This window comes from Salarias fasciatus, chromosome 8, assembly GCF_902148845.1.
Source record: "Salarias fasciatus chromosome 8, fSalaFa1.1, whole genome shotgun sequence".
Taxonomy (NCBI): domain Eukaryota; kingdom Metazoa; phylum Chordata; class Actinopteri; order Blenniiformes; family Blenniidae; genus Salarias; species Salarias fasciatus.
Window position 1 is genome coordinate 1,166,444 of NC_043752.1, and position 14,982 is coordinate 1,181,425.

A 14,982-nucleotide genomic window follows, 5' to 3' on the forward strand; every position below is an offset into this window, starting at 1 on the left:
AGTATCCAAAAAGTCAAACTGTTGTGACCCCTGCTGGAGGACTGGTGCAATTACACCTTTAGTCAGCACAAGCTTGAGGTGAAAATGTGTTTAAAAAAAAACCAAAAACAAATATAGTCACGGTATCTTTTTAAATGCTCATCAAAAGCCCAACAGTGTCACATTGGAACATGATTGTGGAGATACTGTGGAGACACACTGATGTCTGTGAATAAACAAAACAGCCATCAAGAAAAGAGACTCGTTAGGATGTACTGAAGGCTGGTTTATTGGTCTGGGGCCACACACGTATTTCAAACCACTTTCAGTGCCTGTACAGTGTAACATGCAGAAAAAAACAACCCAAAGAATGAAATGGCACTGCATGTAATAAATCCCTACAGGAAAGGATTGTTAGTCGATATAAACCAAAACCGTTCTGACATTATTTACCTGAATATTCTCAATAATCTGCTCTCTGTACTTATGAGTTACATTATTCTGGGGAGATGAAGTCCAGGCTCTTGAGAAAATACAAAAAATAGTGATTCTATGTGACACAAAACTAGAAAACATATATAAAAATGGCACACATTAAAAAAAAATCAAAAGTAAGACAAAGTAAAAGTCTGTTATCGTACAACTTATTTACACATGTGGAGGGCTGCTTCCACTTTAGTTTCTGCGTGTGTGTGTGTGTGTGTGTGTGTGTGTGTACTGCCAGTGTTGAGTTTGTGCTTCACAAAGCGCAATAGAAATCGAAAAAAACAAACAAAAAATAAGATGTTTACATCCGTTTCACATCTTTGGGAGACCTGAATGTGAGTCAAACACACTTTTATTTCAAAGCTTTAAAGGTGTTTAGACAGAAACAGCTCAGTCAGTAATTTTCTTCTTTTTCCAAAACATTTATCAGGAATCCTCTAAAACTCTCCATATTCATGTAAAAGAAACAAACGGCTGGTTAAATCTGCGAGCAGGAGTCGGACCCCGGGAGTGCCGTCCCAGAGAGACGCCCGGCGCTCCCCGCCCGTCCACGGCGAGCGGCGCCGCTCCGCTCCACTCCGCTCCGCTCCGGCGCTCGTCCACTCACAGTCTATGCCTGGAAGTCGTTTCCAAAGTGTCTGCTCTGCTGCTCGGTCATGGACAGGTAGGTGGCTCTCATGGTGGGGGAGTACTGCGGAGGGGAGACGGACACAGACGGACACAGAATGACGTCTCCTCCGGACAGCAGGGGGGCTGAACCCCTCCTCCACTGGAAAGCCATCTGCACTGAAGGCTAAACTGGCCCGTTTGAGCCACAACCGCGCAAATAAATCCTGAGAAATCACAGCTGCTGATCGACTTCTTGCCTCAGTGCTGCTCCTCAAGGCCTCATTCACACAATGTTTTTAAGAGAAAACGCAACACTTTAGGTGTCTGTTCACACAACGGCGGTTTCAACGAGCCACTGGAAATGCAACTTCAAACGTTGCTTCATTTTAGCAGCACAAAACGATAATCCTGTGAATTTCAAACAAATTTGTAAAAGCTGTGAATGAAATTCGACAGGAGTTTTGCACAAAAATCAAGGCAACCTCCTTTTCATGATGTTTAAAAGACGCTTTCCAGTGGAGGGTTTCTTCAGACAGTCCCGACCAGACTCACAAGAGATGCAACATGGGAGTTACTTCAGAGAAACCTGCTAACCACTTCCCCGGCCGGGTATTGCTACAAGAGACACCTGCTGCTGAGCATCGAGTGTCTGAACTGAGGGGCTGGAGGGAGACGGCATGCAGAGGGGGGGTGGGCCGTGAGGGGACGGCAACGACAGGACCACCCTGTGGACAAGCCTGCTTCTAGATGAGACACAGAGATGAAGACGGGAGGAACCGAACCAGAACGCCATGCCAGAGAGGGGGAAACAAGCGGAAAAGAAACGTGAGGAGAGGGACAGAAGAACCTGAGAAAGAGTAGAGAAGACTTACTCGATTTCTATACTGCTGAGTGTATACCTCCAAAAGTTGATGTAATAAAAAAGAGCGAATACAGAAATGAAAGATACGGACAGACACACAAAGAAAGAAAGAAAAAAAATATATAAAAGAAGCCGTTAGCTGAAGACGACTGCACGGTGCTGCACAGCTGTAGTCATGAGGGAGGACTGAATAATGCAGGACTCGCCGGTGCTCATTAGAGGAGCGTCGTTTGGCAGGAAAACATCACTTTTTCTCTTTGCTGGAGCAGAAAGTGAACGATAATGACGGCAGTGGAAAGCAATCAGATTAGACATTTATCTCTGCGTCAGTGTCGAAAGGACTCAAACCTCGATGTGGATAAAAATCTCCCTTTAAACCAGGGGTGTCAAACACATACAGCACGATTTTACCCAGAATGCACCGGACTGGTGCAACAATAACCTCTGAATTTCAGCTTTTTTAGGTTTGTGCTATCTGGTGCTAAATACAGCTAATGCTAGCCTTCATGGCATCATCGCTGATGTCTCAGCTCGTCTCTCAGTCTTGTGTTTGTGTCTGAAGAAACTTGTTTAAAACAAATAAACATCTCAGAATTTTTTACCATTTTCTTGGTGGTGTGGCGGGCCGGATCGGAGGCTCTGGTTTTGGCCCACGAGCCTCATGTTTGACACCCTTGCTTTAAAGAGATGCGATGGTGGGGTTAGAAAACGCTTCATTTAGTCGCAGGCTTCCGCAGCTCGTTATCAAGAGGCTGCTTAATGAAACTTTCATGCAAAATGTTTCTATTTTTAAGCCGCTGACATAATAAAAGCCCCGGGAGGGGGCAGGAGGGGCAAATCCACTCAGAGAGGAAGCAAAGCGTGAGTGAGTTTATGGGATAGGACCTGGTTGACTTTCCTCCTGGGAATCAGACCTGAGAGGCTAAACGATGCTCTGCTCTGATTAAACATTAACGGCATGACTTCTGCTGGCTGAAGTCAAACCGCAGGAAGGCACCGAGTGAAGGACGGGGGACAAGATCCGGCAGGACGTCCTGCGTTTGGAGGGTCGGGCGTGTTTGTGGAGACGTTATAAGAAAGACTTGGCCTCCGGGACCCAACGCACCGAGGGGGGCGGCGAGCCTCGGCCGATCAGGGGAACGTTCTCGTACCTCGGGTTCCCCCCGAACAGAGCCGTGTGGTTCCTGCAGGCACAGGAGAACGGAGAGAGATTCACAAAGTGTGCGCCACGCACCGCCGGAGGGATTCCCGTCTCGCACTCACATGTACTCGGACACGGGCGCGTTGGAGACGGCGGGCGCCGGCGGCTGCAGGCTGCTCTGGCTGCCCATGCTGCTGCTGTAGCTGCAGAAGCTGTGCATGTTGGGACGGCCGGCGCTCTGGGAGCCCATCCGCCTCGCCCGCGGGTTGAACGGGTCCTCCTCGTCCATGTCGTCGTAGTCCCGCTCTCTGGGGGCGCAGGGTCAAGAAGAGGGGTGTGAGGAGTCTTCAACAGGTCAACAGTTTCCTTCGCTGGTTTGTGTTGGTCTGCTGATGCTTGTGCTTGTTTATTGATAGAAGACATAAGGAAACACTGTGAGGTGAGCTGCGTTTAAAGCGCTCATCAGCTGCTTTCAGATCTCACCTTGCAGGATCAAACACTTCTTTACTGACACAACAGACCAGGGTTCTGCCACCTTTGTGACCAGAAGAGCCATTTTTGTGACTTTCAGTCCAGCCAAGTTGTTCCGGAGCCATAAATGATGCATTCATGAAGTCAGGGTTCAGAGTAGAGAACATTTCATTACATTCAACATGTACTTATCAGGTTCCTTTGTACTTGATTTTAAGTTTGTCTCCTATATTACAGCATTTTTTTGTTGACAATTTTGACATTTTAGCTGTTTAAACCGTTTTACCTCCTTTTAAACAGTTTTTTATGCTTTTTTCCAACCTTATTTATGTTCTTCCTTTAGAAATTCTAGACATTTCACGTTTTTTTTAAGACATTCTATCACTTTTTTCCCCCATTTCTTGTGGTTTTAATGATTTTTCCCAATTTTAGGTGAACCTTTTCTTGAATCCCTTCTGAACCCGAGCCCGAGAACGAACTGACCTGCTGGCGATTTGCCGCCACGCCCTGGGGATGGCGCACAGCATGACGGTGAAGGCACAGGCCGCCAGGATGGAGAAGAGGCAGAGGTACAGCACGCCCTCCACGCCGTCGTAACACACCCCCACCATGGCGTCCAGGTAGTCCTGCGGACGGCGGCAGAGGTTCAGCCCTCGCAGGACGGATCCGTTCGTCTGATCCGCCTGCCGTCAGGACGCTACAGAAACCTCAGAGCCGCTCGGTGCGAAGCGGACCGGGCTGCGGTGCAGCCGACTGACCTTGTTGAGCCCCCGGCAGTCCAGCAGGGCGGTCAGCTGGTGCAGGCCGGCCTCCGAGGAGTTGAGCAGATGCTGGATCCCCAGCAGGTCTCTCTGTGGAGAGGCCAGCACATCGCTGAGCGTCACACCCCCGACACACCCCCGCCCTCCCGTGATGTCGCTGCCGTGCAGGCGGTACCTCGGCGGTGGGGAACAGAGGCACGGCGAACTGCAGCAGACCCTGGATCTGGATCTGCATGGTGGTGAGGGACCGCTGGAAGATGGTGAGAGGCTGCAGACCGCAAAGCCAAGAGCCAGAAAATGAATGGAAAGGAGAAGTCTGCACATTTCACACTTCTACGTGACTTTAGCGGGGGTGCCAAACATAAGTCAGGAAAAGACCAATAAAAATCTATACATTTCAAAGAAAACACTGATTTTTTTTAAACTGCGACCTGATGCTGCCAGGAACCACAGCTACCAGCCTCAGGGTGAGTTAGTTTGTAAAAACATGCATAATGCAACAGGGTTTTCTGTGTTTTGTGCCATAAGGTATCATTAAAACCGGCTGTATGCTGAGATTGTAGTAACTGTTTGTTTTTTGTGAAAATACAGAGATTTTCATCACGTTCACTCAGGGCCACAACAAAGAAAAAACTCTGAAAAAGTTTGAACCTAAAGGTTATTATGGCACCACTGAGGCACTCGGGATGAACATGGGCCCTGAATAAAAAAGGTTTGACCTTCTAAAAGCTTCAGATGAAGCAGAATGAGCCATATTAAAATCACACTTACAAACCGTTCCAAGTAATTTGTTCCCAATTAGTGAACCTTCAGAGTTTATCGACCCAAAACAGGCAAGAAATGAAATTCAAGTCCTGATATTTTGGACTGATTTCAGATGAAGTAAATTTACCTGGACTAATGGCAATTAAGAAACTGTTCGTCAAATTTTTACCCAACCATCTCCCTTAAAAAAACACTGTATTTAATCTTTATACTGTGTAAAGATGCTGCAGGTTGAATAAAATGTGATGATGTGAGGAATATTCTGGTTCAAGTCCCGGACTGCGGATCATCTCTGCAGCTTCTCTCCAGAATCAAGCATGTGTTTGAGGAGACCTGGTCAGTGTAAAAGCAGTTTGTGTGTGTGTGTGTGTGTGTGAGTGTGTGTGTCAGACCAGCGCCATTAATGATCATGCTTTTTCTTCTTTCCACCAACAGAGGGCAGAATATGCTTGAACATTCACCACCAGCCACAGAACACTCCTATCCAGCATGTCTGTCACCACTTTTTTCCTTTTAATTAACAAACACAACCATAAACGAATCAATCTGTCACATCTCTAAAAAATAAAAGTGGGCCTCTTCAGTTATCCGGCGCGGGGAAACCTCTGGCCTGTGGCACAGTGTTAAATTGAAACAGGATATGGCCAATTACCTCAACTACCCATAAATGTAATTGCCTTCCTGTGATCTGACACGTTTTCTTTTTTCCCCGGCCGGTCCAGGAGCGGCGACTGCTCGGTCTGATGCGGACGTCGCTTCTGGCTTCTCTGCCTCGGCTCGGCGGAGTTTGTTCTGAGGGGAACCGAGTGGAAGTAGGACAGAGAAACTGCACGGAGGAGTGAGAACAGGAGAGGGAAGAGAAGGAGAGGCAGGAAGAAACAGAGCCGGCAGAGCGGTGTTGCCCCGAGCGAATAGAAGAGCGGAGGGGGAGATCTGGAGGAGGAGGAGGAGGAAGGTTTTCCCCTGTTTCCACAGAGCATTTTCAAAACGCTCCACCTTCCACCTTGGGAGCTGTTTTGCAAAAACTTGCCTTTTCAGTGACTCTCGGCAGCGTCATCGTGTGAACAGACACACAAAACGCCACGAAAGCTTCCAGTTCTCACTGGAAAACCTCCTGCTAACGAGGCCTCAGTCTCATCAGCCTTTATTGTGAAGGAACCCGGCAGCTGGACGCGTTTCCTACCTGCTGGAAGGGGTTGGAGAGGGTCTGGTTGCAGTAAAGGTAATAATGAACAATATCTGAAAAACACAGGAGCAAACAGAAACACCGTCAACGGGCTCTTTTCCGTTTTTCCCTTTTCTGGTAAACAAGCCGGTGTCGTGAGAGGAGCCCGGCGTTCTCCGTCACGGCGGCGGGATTTACCGGCGCCGATGATCCCCTTGGTTTGGCTCATGATGTACTTGTCGGGGGACACGCAGAAGTCGCTCGTTCCCTGAAATCAAACAGAGGCGGCTGTGAGAGGCGGCGAGGGGGAAACACAAACACGCCTTCCCAAGCATGAAAAGCAAAAACCACATCAGGAAGAAATTACAGCGTCACGGTCATGAGCTTGATGCGAACACTTTGTTTCATCTCCAAAGCCCGCTTCACAAGGTCAAACCACGCTGATGACATTTAGCAGCTTTCAAATGAATAAAATCGTAGAATCCCGTTAAATACGTGGAGACTGGCGTGTTCGTCCTGAGCCTGCCTGCTGGAGCACCAGAGGAGCAGCGCTGTGCGGCCTGAATGCTAAAAGTCCCGCCGGCTCGGGACAAACACTCCTGCATGGAGCTTAACCTTCTCAGGGGGGCGACGCTAATGAGCCCCCCACACGGAGGACCGGGCGCTCGCCAAAACCCGGCCGGCCTGTTAGAGACGGGAGACATGAAGCCAGTGTGTTTGAATTCCTGCGGGGACGTCAGCGGCTGTCGGTAATTAGGAGCTCTGCAGAAGGGATGGATTCTTTATTCCTTCACTTCCTGAGTGTTCAGGCAAGAACACAGTCGTGGTAAACGCGCTCAGATAAAGAGTGTCTGTCAGTCTCTCCTCCGTCAGCCCTCGTGATAATCCTCAGACATTAAAATAACCAGCTGAACTGCCGGCCTCCTGTTTCCTGGTTGCGGTCGACCATTAGCGGCGGCTGAGGGGGGGTCAGCGAGGAGGAGGTGGAGGCGGCTGGAGGGTGGGGGCCGTCGCCTCACACCTGAGGCGAGGAGGAGCCGTTCCGGGCGGGAGAACATGCAAACTCCACACTGAAAGGGAAAACGCCGGGGGAGGACGGACGGCGGGACAGATTCTGCTGGAAGGTCACATGACTGATTCATCACGTGACGCCGTGGAACACTGACCTTTTCTACACTGCTTCCTGTAGGCAACGCTTTCTCGTTACACACACACACACACACACACACACACACACAAACACACACACTCACACCGTGCTTTCATGCTCCTTAAAAGGCCAAACTCCAAACTCCTGACGGTAAATTAACGGCTGAGTTGTTGGAACGTCCACGTGAATAATCGTTCCTCGTCTTTTTGAGAAGATTCTCACGTGCACGGTGTTCCAGATCACCCAGCAGAAGGCAGAGGACACCTGGGATCAAGACTGGGATCAACTGTCCCGAGGACTGACATGAAAAACCACTTGGCAGAAACACACCTCCCCACGGAAAGCAGCTTGGTCCTCGCTTCTCAGAAGCCGTTTCTGCATCAGCATCGATTCTCTCGCTGCTCGTTTGTTTTTTTTCATCGGGTTAGTGGTAACACCTTGAACACAGAAATCTGTTCTCCACAAATAGACACTCAGCTTCACCTCTGAACCCGAGCAGCAGAGAGATGTCTTGGTAAGAGCCTCGTATTTCACATTCCTTATTGGTGAAACAACAGGGAACTTCACACAGTAAAGACGGGGAACCTTTGATTTGTGGGCAAATCCGTGAAGAAGGAGACAGTGTCTATATTATTTTTGTTATTCTCATTAATATCTACAGGATACTGGTCTCAATATCGGTGCATCCCTAAATCAAACCTCTCTGTGTTTCTCTAGTATCAAGCTGAGAAGAAAAGCAGACGAGCCCGAGGCGAGCGAGGCGGAGAGTGTTCATCCAGCTGCTGCTCTTTGTTTAAAATCTTTCTCTTAGTTTTCTTCTATTTATCAGTCCGATACGAGTGTGTGTGTGTGTGTGTGTGTGTGTGTGTTGGTTTTTAGCCACAGGGCCATGACGGCAGAAAACACGGGATAATCTCTGACTTTAATTCGAGTGATTCAAGCTTGTGCAGAAATGCTGAGGAGGATTCTGCTTTTTGTTTTCCGTCTATTTTTAGCGGCTTGAGATCAAGAAGCGCAGGAGGCGACGGACCAACAACCACCCGCCGGGGGAGTTTCAGACCGGGGTGCAAAAAGCTCTTCAGATCAGGCTGTGAGCGCTTTTTATCCTCTTGATCAAAAGTTTCAAGCTCATTTAAATAAAGCATAGAAAGGCTGAGGAGTCCAAAGCGTCTGCACCATTATGACATTTTTCTAAAACACCATTCAGACAGGAGACAGGAACAGTTCTCTGAGTTCGTACAGGAGATGATTCTTTCTCTTTCCTGACATTAAAACGTAAAAACGACGCGACGTCAAACGAAACGTCGTGGCGTCACCAGGGCCTGAGCTTCGCGGAGGGTTGAAGCGGCTCACCACGGCCGTGGCGAGGTCGGCGCCCAGAGACGTCCAGCTCAGCACCAAGGTCAGCACGCCGAACACCATCATCCTGCAGAGACACAACCACAGACAGGGAGCCGGCGTCATTTCCTCGCTTCACCGTTTGTCTGCTGGATGCATGTGGTGCGAGTGGCGGCGAGCGCTACAGCACGAGAGACGCGCCGACACTTTGAGGAGCGCAGCATATTGCTTTGTTCTGGTCTGAGCACAAGAGGCGTTCAGGGACGGTTTGAAAAGTGGGTCAGCCTCGTCGTGGAGGAGAGCTCAGAGCACATTAGTTCTGCATGTGAAATGGAGGAAAATAGACCTGATGGCTAAAAATATGCTTCATGTTGTGGCTCAAGTCCCCAGAAAGACGGAGTGAGTCAGGAGATCGACCGGAGGACAGTTTTCATACGTTCACCACTGTTTTGATGGTAACATGGCTGGGGGCGGGGGTGCAGCTGAAAAACAAATAAAATACATTTTCTCAAACAGATCTCAGCAGTATTGACGATATCAGGAAGCTGTGTGGTCGTCATGGAAACCAGAAAAATCTGATATTTATTTTCCTTCTTTTCACTAAAATCGGCTTTATGTTCAGATTGAATTAATTTTCCATAGGAATTGTTATTTTGAGAAAATATGGACGGTATGCTGCCCCTGAGCTAAAACGCGTTCGAATAAAAGTTTACTGATTCAGTTCAACAATAAACCAACGCATCGCGCTGTGTGGCTTGAATGTGGTTCATCACCGTTAAACTGTCTGCTGGAATACAACCACATCTATCATCAGCAGCTACTTCATCAGGTCGTGGAGAGCAGAAGTCAATCATACAATATTTTGGTCTGTCGTAAACGAAGAAGGTGAACACAAGCTGAACATAATACGCAGTAAAAGAAGGAAATCTGTGTGAAATAACAGAAACGAACGGGTTCATTGGCAGGAGGGAGTGTGAAAAGCAGAGTGGGTGTTGTTAGCCGGCGGTCAGCAGACAGGCGGAGGTCATGTTTATTTGTATGGATGCTGATTCTGGAGCCTCGGACGTGCGGTTTGATGAACCGGGGAATGCTTATCCGCTCCATTGGCCTCCTCCGGACCGCGGGATGCATGGGTGGTCCTGCACCCGGGAGGATTAAAGGTTAATATCAATGATCCCCCTCAGTGATGCCGTGGGTTTATCAGAAAATGAAATCGAGTCGTGCAGGCCACAGGAGTCGGGAGTCGGGAGGTGTGGCAGCGTGCAGGTCAGTGGCGGCGTGTCTGATTGTCTGGGAGGGTCGGAAACGATTAGCAGACGATACCCGGGACAGATAAATAGACAGATAGATGAACCCCGAGCCCCACAGTTTAAATTCCATGTTTCTCCTGATTCACAGGCAGCATGTTCATCGTCAAACCGCTCAGCTCCCCAGATAATCTCTTCTCCACTGCTCTGCACAGATAGTCAGCTCCGAACGCTGAACTCTTCCCTCCTCCTCTGTTTATCAGCCGCTCTCTCTCTCTCTCTCTCTCTCTCTCTCTCTCGGTTCCTGGTATCTCCTCGCTGCCTTTACACCTACCTATCAGTGCTCTGCCTCTTGCAGTTCGTCTCCGTCGTCCTGCCTGATAGCCGGCCCTCGCTGAACCCCGGCGTGTAACCAGATAGGAGAGCAAAGCTTCAAAAACAAATCGCACTAAAGTCCTTTGACTTTGTGCAGATTCACTGCGTCTGGCGTGAGCAGCAGCAGCAGCAGCGGCAGCGTTTCAGAAAAGTGGTGTTGGCCTCAGTACTTTGGATCCTCTCTGTCCACCCTGGGCGATACGAGCCGCTGTGAACGGCTGTGACAGTGAGTGGCGGCGCTAACGGGAGGCGTCGCCTTCCATCGCGCCTTCGCTCACAGAGCCGGCAGGTCACGTCAGCGAGACTGCTCTCAGTTTGTGCTCTGGTGGGCGAAACGGGGGATTCAGCGAGGTTCAGGAAATCGGGTGTGAAGCTGACACAAAAGGCCAACTAGAAGGGCGGATGACGGCGGCAAAATCCACTCAGGGACGAGGTCCAGCCACTCTGAATTCAATCAGACGCTCTAAACGGCTGCGCTACCTACTGTATGGAAGATATAGAGAAGGCTTCGTCCTCCTCATATGAGCCATCATTATATTTTCTAATTAAAACTGAGTGAAATGAAAGTAATGTGACCTGAAAGCAGACATGCAGGAGACCCGGGAAGTCTCCGCCAATGCCAATTAGCTCGTGATAATAATCACATCTTCCTCTCAGTCTAATTCTGGCTTCCCCGTGCGACCGTGTCAGTTATCTGCAGCACCATTAGCGGCTCACATGGAATTTACCTCATTATGGTGTGTTTGTGTGTCTCCAGTAGATTTCTGTGACAGTCAGAGGCTCCAGCGTTCGGGATTGTGTAACAGTGAAAGTAACGAAGAGCCTGTTAATTGATTGGATTAATTAGTACGACTGTTGTGTGTTTGTGAACATTAAAACTATGCAGAGTTGATTTAATGAATGCAAGAGTCTAAATACATAGTTTGTTTTGTGTTGGCGCAGCAAATACTTGCATAATTGACTGAGGCCCCATTTAGGCGGAGAAAGCTGCGTTTCCATGGCAACGGTGCTCAGGACTACTGAAAACACCACTTTTTTAAAAAACTGCTCCCAAAGTGGAACTTTTTAAAATGCTCCGACTGCTGGATATTTACTACTTGGTTGTTTGTATCTGCATGTCTGTTACATGTTTGAATGAATTAGTGCATCTTGGAAAGTTCAGAGGTCCAAGGACACTACCCTGTGGTACACCATCAATATGCAAAGCATGTGTCTTTCTGTACATATATGCACGATATATTTGCAATAAACTATATTTCAGTCATGCTTCCAATTAAAACATCTTCTCATCCTTTTTGAAAGTAACTTTTTCAGCTGATAATCCGTTTCCGTGGCTCCTGTACGCTACGTCACATCACATTTCAAATAGAATACATTCAGCACGAGAAGAACATCTTTCCGTAACCTGATCCCGTCACTTCACCTACAAATCAAAGCGAAGCGATGCATCTTATTTTTATTTTTTTGTCAAATATGAAGCCTGGATTCCAGCTGGAGTTGGCTGCTCACATGACATCTCCCTCTAACTACAAGGCATCTCCGGCTCGGCCCTCTGATCATCGCGGCGTGCTTTCAGTGTCAGAGCTCGGCTCGTTCTTTCCGCTACATGCGGGCGAACCTGCCAGCCTGAGAGCTGCAGCGCTGCCTGCTGTCAGCGTTTCAAAGAGCTCACCTCCAACAGCTCAGCGCCCACCTGTCGGCTCCCAGCCCGGCTCTCCCTCCGGGGGCAAATTAGCATTGTCACTTCCTGTTTCCCCGCTGAGCGCCGCGCTGTGCTTCATGAGGTAAGAAGATGAACGCCAAACGCTGACACTCGTACATGTCTCACGTTTACGTAACTCTTGCACATGATGTGGCTGACTGAAGTGTTTCCAGGGCGAGCTAATTGCTGCTAATCATGCTAATTGTCGCTCACTTGGTTGTGTGAGTCAGGACTCTTATTGTAAGGGAAACGTTAACCACAGGCTGAAAGAGTTCAAATCAAACGACAGACGATGAAGATGTATTTCCAGAGAAACACTGACGGGTTCAGAGAAACGGACACACACACACACACACTGTTCACTAAGAACAATGGTTAACTTAGAATGAGATGTGTAATTGATTAAATAACTGGTTTTTAATCATCTGAACTGAATTTCCCAGTATTTTTCAAGAAGAAATCAATGGAATATGAGCTCTGGGCAGGGCAGAAATAGTCTGACTTTTGAGGAAAACACCGTCTTTGTTGGGTTTTATGTAAAATAAGATTGTGCTTGTAAACACCAGGCTACAAGCCATGAGTCAAACAGTCATATTCAATGAAAAAAAAAAACCTGCTTCTTTACAGCAGATATGAAGTAATTCACCATTTTGCGCCTCCTACAAGTAGCAGAAAGACTTCCAGAGTGTGGCGTGCCTGCGAGCACTTCCACTCCGCTGGAAGAGAGCATCCCACTGCTGACACTGACTCACGCTGGTGTGCACGGCGGCCGCGGGGCGGGCGGCGTGGCGAGCAGGGCCAGTTTAGCACCGCGGCTGACTGATTGAGAGAGACACGGGGGACACTCCGCTGAGTCAATGGAGGCTCGGACGGATTTCATGCCCCTGTGAAAGCTCCTTCACGAAGCGAATCAATGTCTGCGCTTTAAATAGACAACAGTGCTTGTGAGCGTCCATCAACCAACCATGAAGTCTCAGAGCAACGTGCAAAAAGGCGTGGGAAAGAGAAACAGCTTTGTTTTCTTTGGAATGTGAAATAAAGAAGAAAAAATTGACTTGGGGGGGGGGGAAGGAAATCTAAAAATACAATGCTGAATAATTAATTGCATAATGTGCACGGCTCCAGAAGTTTCTGTCTGTCATCAAATGTGTCTAAATCTATTTAGGCATCCCACGGCGTATCTCCCGCCTCTCCATGGCTCCGCTTCAATTTGTAGAGCAAAACCACGGAGTGGGCAACAGCGAGCAAGTTCAACCTGCTGCTGGCAATGCTAAAAGGCGAATGGTGAATTACAACGAGGGCGAGCAGAGCCGTGTTTGGACAAGAATATGATCCGGTGCTGAGCTGCCTTGTTCACAGCCCATTTCCCCCGAGAAAAGAAGCCTCCAGCACTCCACGTCTGCACCAACCCACACCGATTCATCAGAGGTCCGGGTGAAGCTCATCATATCTGCATTCTAAAGGAGTCTCATGCACACTGCAGGAACTCATTTGATAAATCAACAGGAATGAATTTGTTGGGATATAAAGATGTTCATGACAAGGTATTCAATTCCCTTATTACGAGACTCCTGTTTCCACAGTAAACCGAACTGAGAAGAGAGCAGAAGCTCCTTTCAGATGTAACTTTTATGCCCTCCTCCTAACAATGCTGGGCTGAATGCATTTCTCTGATTATTGTGGTTTTTCTTTTCCAGCTGAGAGCTAACAGACTCTTAAAAATGTATAAATAGAAGCTCTGCACCAATGAAGACGCACAACATCCCTCTGCTGCCGTCCAACTACATCCAGTTGCTTCATCAGCAGCTTTCAGTCTATTCTTTAGGTGGGCTTTGGGATCAAAACAGATCTGAAGGTGGACTATCAGTCGAATCCTCCTCTCCAGTACCCTGGAAGGAACCCTGGGAAGGGGAACCACCACCCCGGTCTGCCAATCCAGAGGCAGAGACGTGTCAACCAAGACAGTCCTGCACATCCAGAGACTTAAGCTACTCAGGGAGAATCTCGTCCACCCCCGGTGCCTTGCCACCGAGGAGCTTAGCAACCACCTCGGTGACTTCAGCTTGGTGATGGATGAGTCCACCTCTGAGGCCTCAGACCTCAGTCCACCTCTGAGGCCTCAGCCTCTGCTTCCTCCATGGAGGACGTGGCGACGGGATTGAGGAAAAGCCCCTGCTCACGGACCGTCTGAGCAATGCCCTCAGTAGTGGTTGAGGTAAACTGGACTGAGCCCTGCTTTTAAGTGACAACGGAACATTTACACAACAGTGTTTGGAGCCACTGCAAGCAAGTTTTTGAAAATGATTCCCAAGGTAGAACTTTGCGAAAAGGCTCTGACTCAGTTTCCATGTAGACGGACGAAAATGTAACTTTTCTGAAACGTTGCCACTGGTAATGCACACCTCTTGGTGAATAGTTCTTTGGAACATGCTCAACAGCACTCCTCCAGAATGTCATGACTTTTCTCCTGTAGTTTTAGAGTTGACGGTCACTGTAATAACAATCCAAACAGGATTCTGTCCAGAAAAATGTTTGTGTTCTCTGCACTGATACCAATTTGATTTGTTGAGCTCTGGGTTGGTTGTTTTCGGTCCAGACAGGTTCATATGTAGGAAGGGGGTTTGTTTCTTTTCCAATCATTACTTCTCATTACTGCCGCGAGAAATAAAGTCGACACAAAATTGAATAGTATCATATCATCGGCATGTTGTTTTATGTATGCCTTAGTTAACTAAGAAAGAGAGAACACGCGGATGTGCAGAGGTGAGCTTTCTGCATGCATACAGGCTGCTGCAGCCTCAGAGTAACAAAGACAAACAGAACACTGTGCTTTTATGGGATGCCTTCCGGTTAGCTGTGACTTTATCTGCTTCTCCCCTCTAACCTCTCCTTCTGTAATACATCCCGTCCTCGCCTCGTCACTGTCTGCCT

General features: G+C 48.4%; 1 protein-coding gene across 2 annotated transcripts in view; it reads right to left on the minus strand.

Moving 5' to 3' along the window:
- Positions 1–260: 260 nt before the first annotated feature.
- ttyh2 (tweety family member 2) overlaps positions 261–14,982 on the minus strand; it is a 53,458-nt gene continuing 38,736 nt past the window's right edge. The window contains exons 6-15 of one of the 2 annotated variants that reach the window (XM_030098750.1): positions 8,743–8,815; positions 6,438–6,507; positions 6,258–6,313; positions 4,485–4,577; positions 4,307–4,399; positions 4,032–4,174; positions 3,200–3,385; positions 3,042–3,120; positions 1,947–1,973; positions 261–1,156 (exon numbers count right to left, since the gene is read on the minus strand). In XM_030098750.1, the coding sequence (XP_029954610.1) occupies positions 1,076–1,156; positions 1,947–1,973; positions 3,042–3,120; positions 3,200–3,385; positions 4,032–4,174; positions 4,307–4,399; positions 4,485–4,577; positions 6,258–6,313; positions 6,438–6,507; positions 8,743–8,815 (901 nt within the window). In that variant the 3' untranslated portion in view covers positions 261–1,075. The remainder of the gene's footprint in view (positions 1,157–1,946; positions 1,974–3,041; positions 3,121–3,199; positions 3,386–4,031; positions 4,175–4,306; positions 4,400–4,484; positions 4,578–6,257; positions 6,314–6,437; positions 6,508–8,742; positions 8,816–14,982) is intronic. The other variant, XM_030098751.1, reaches the window with a different exon arrangement.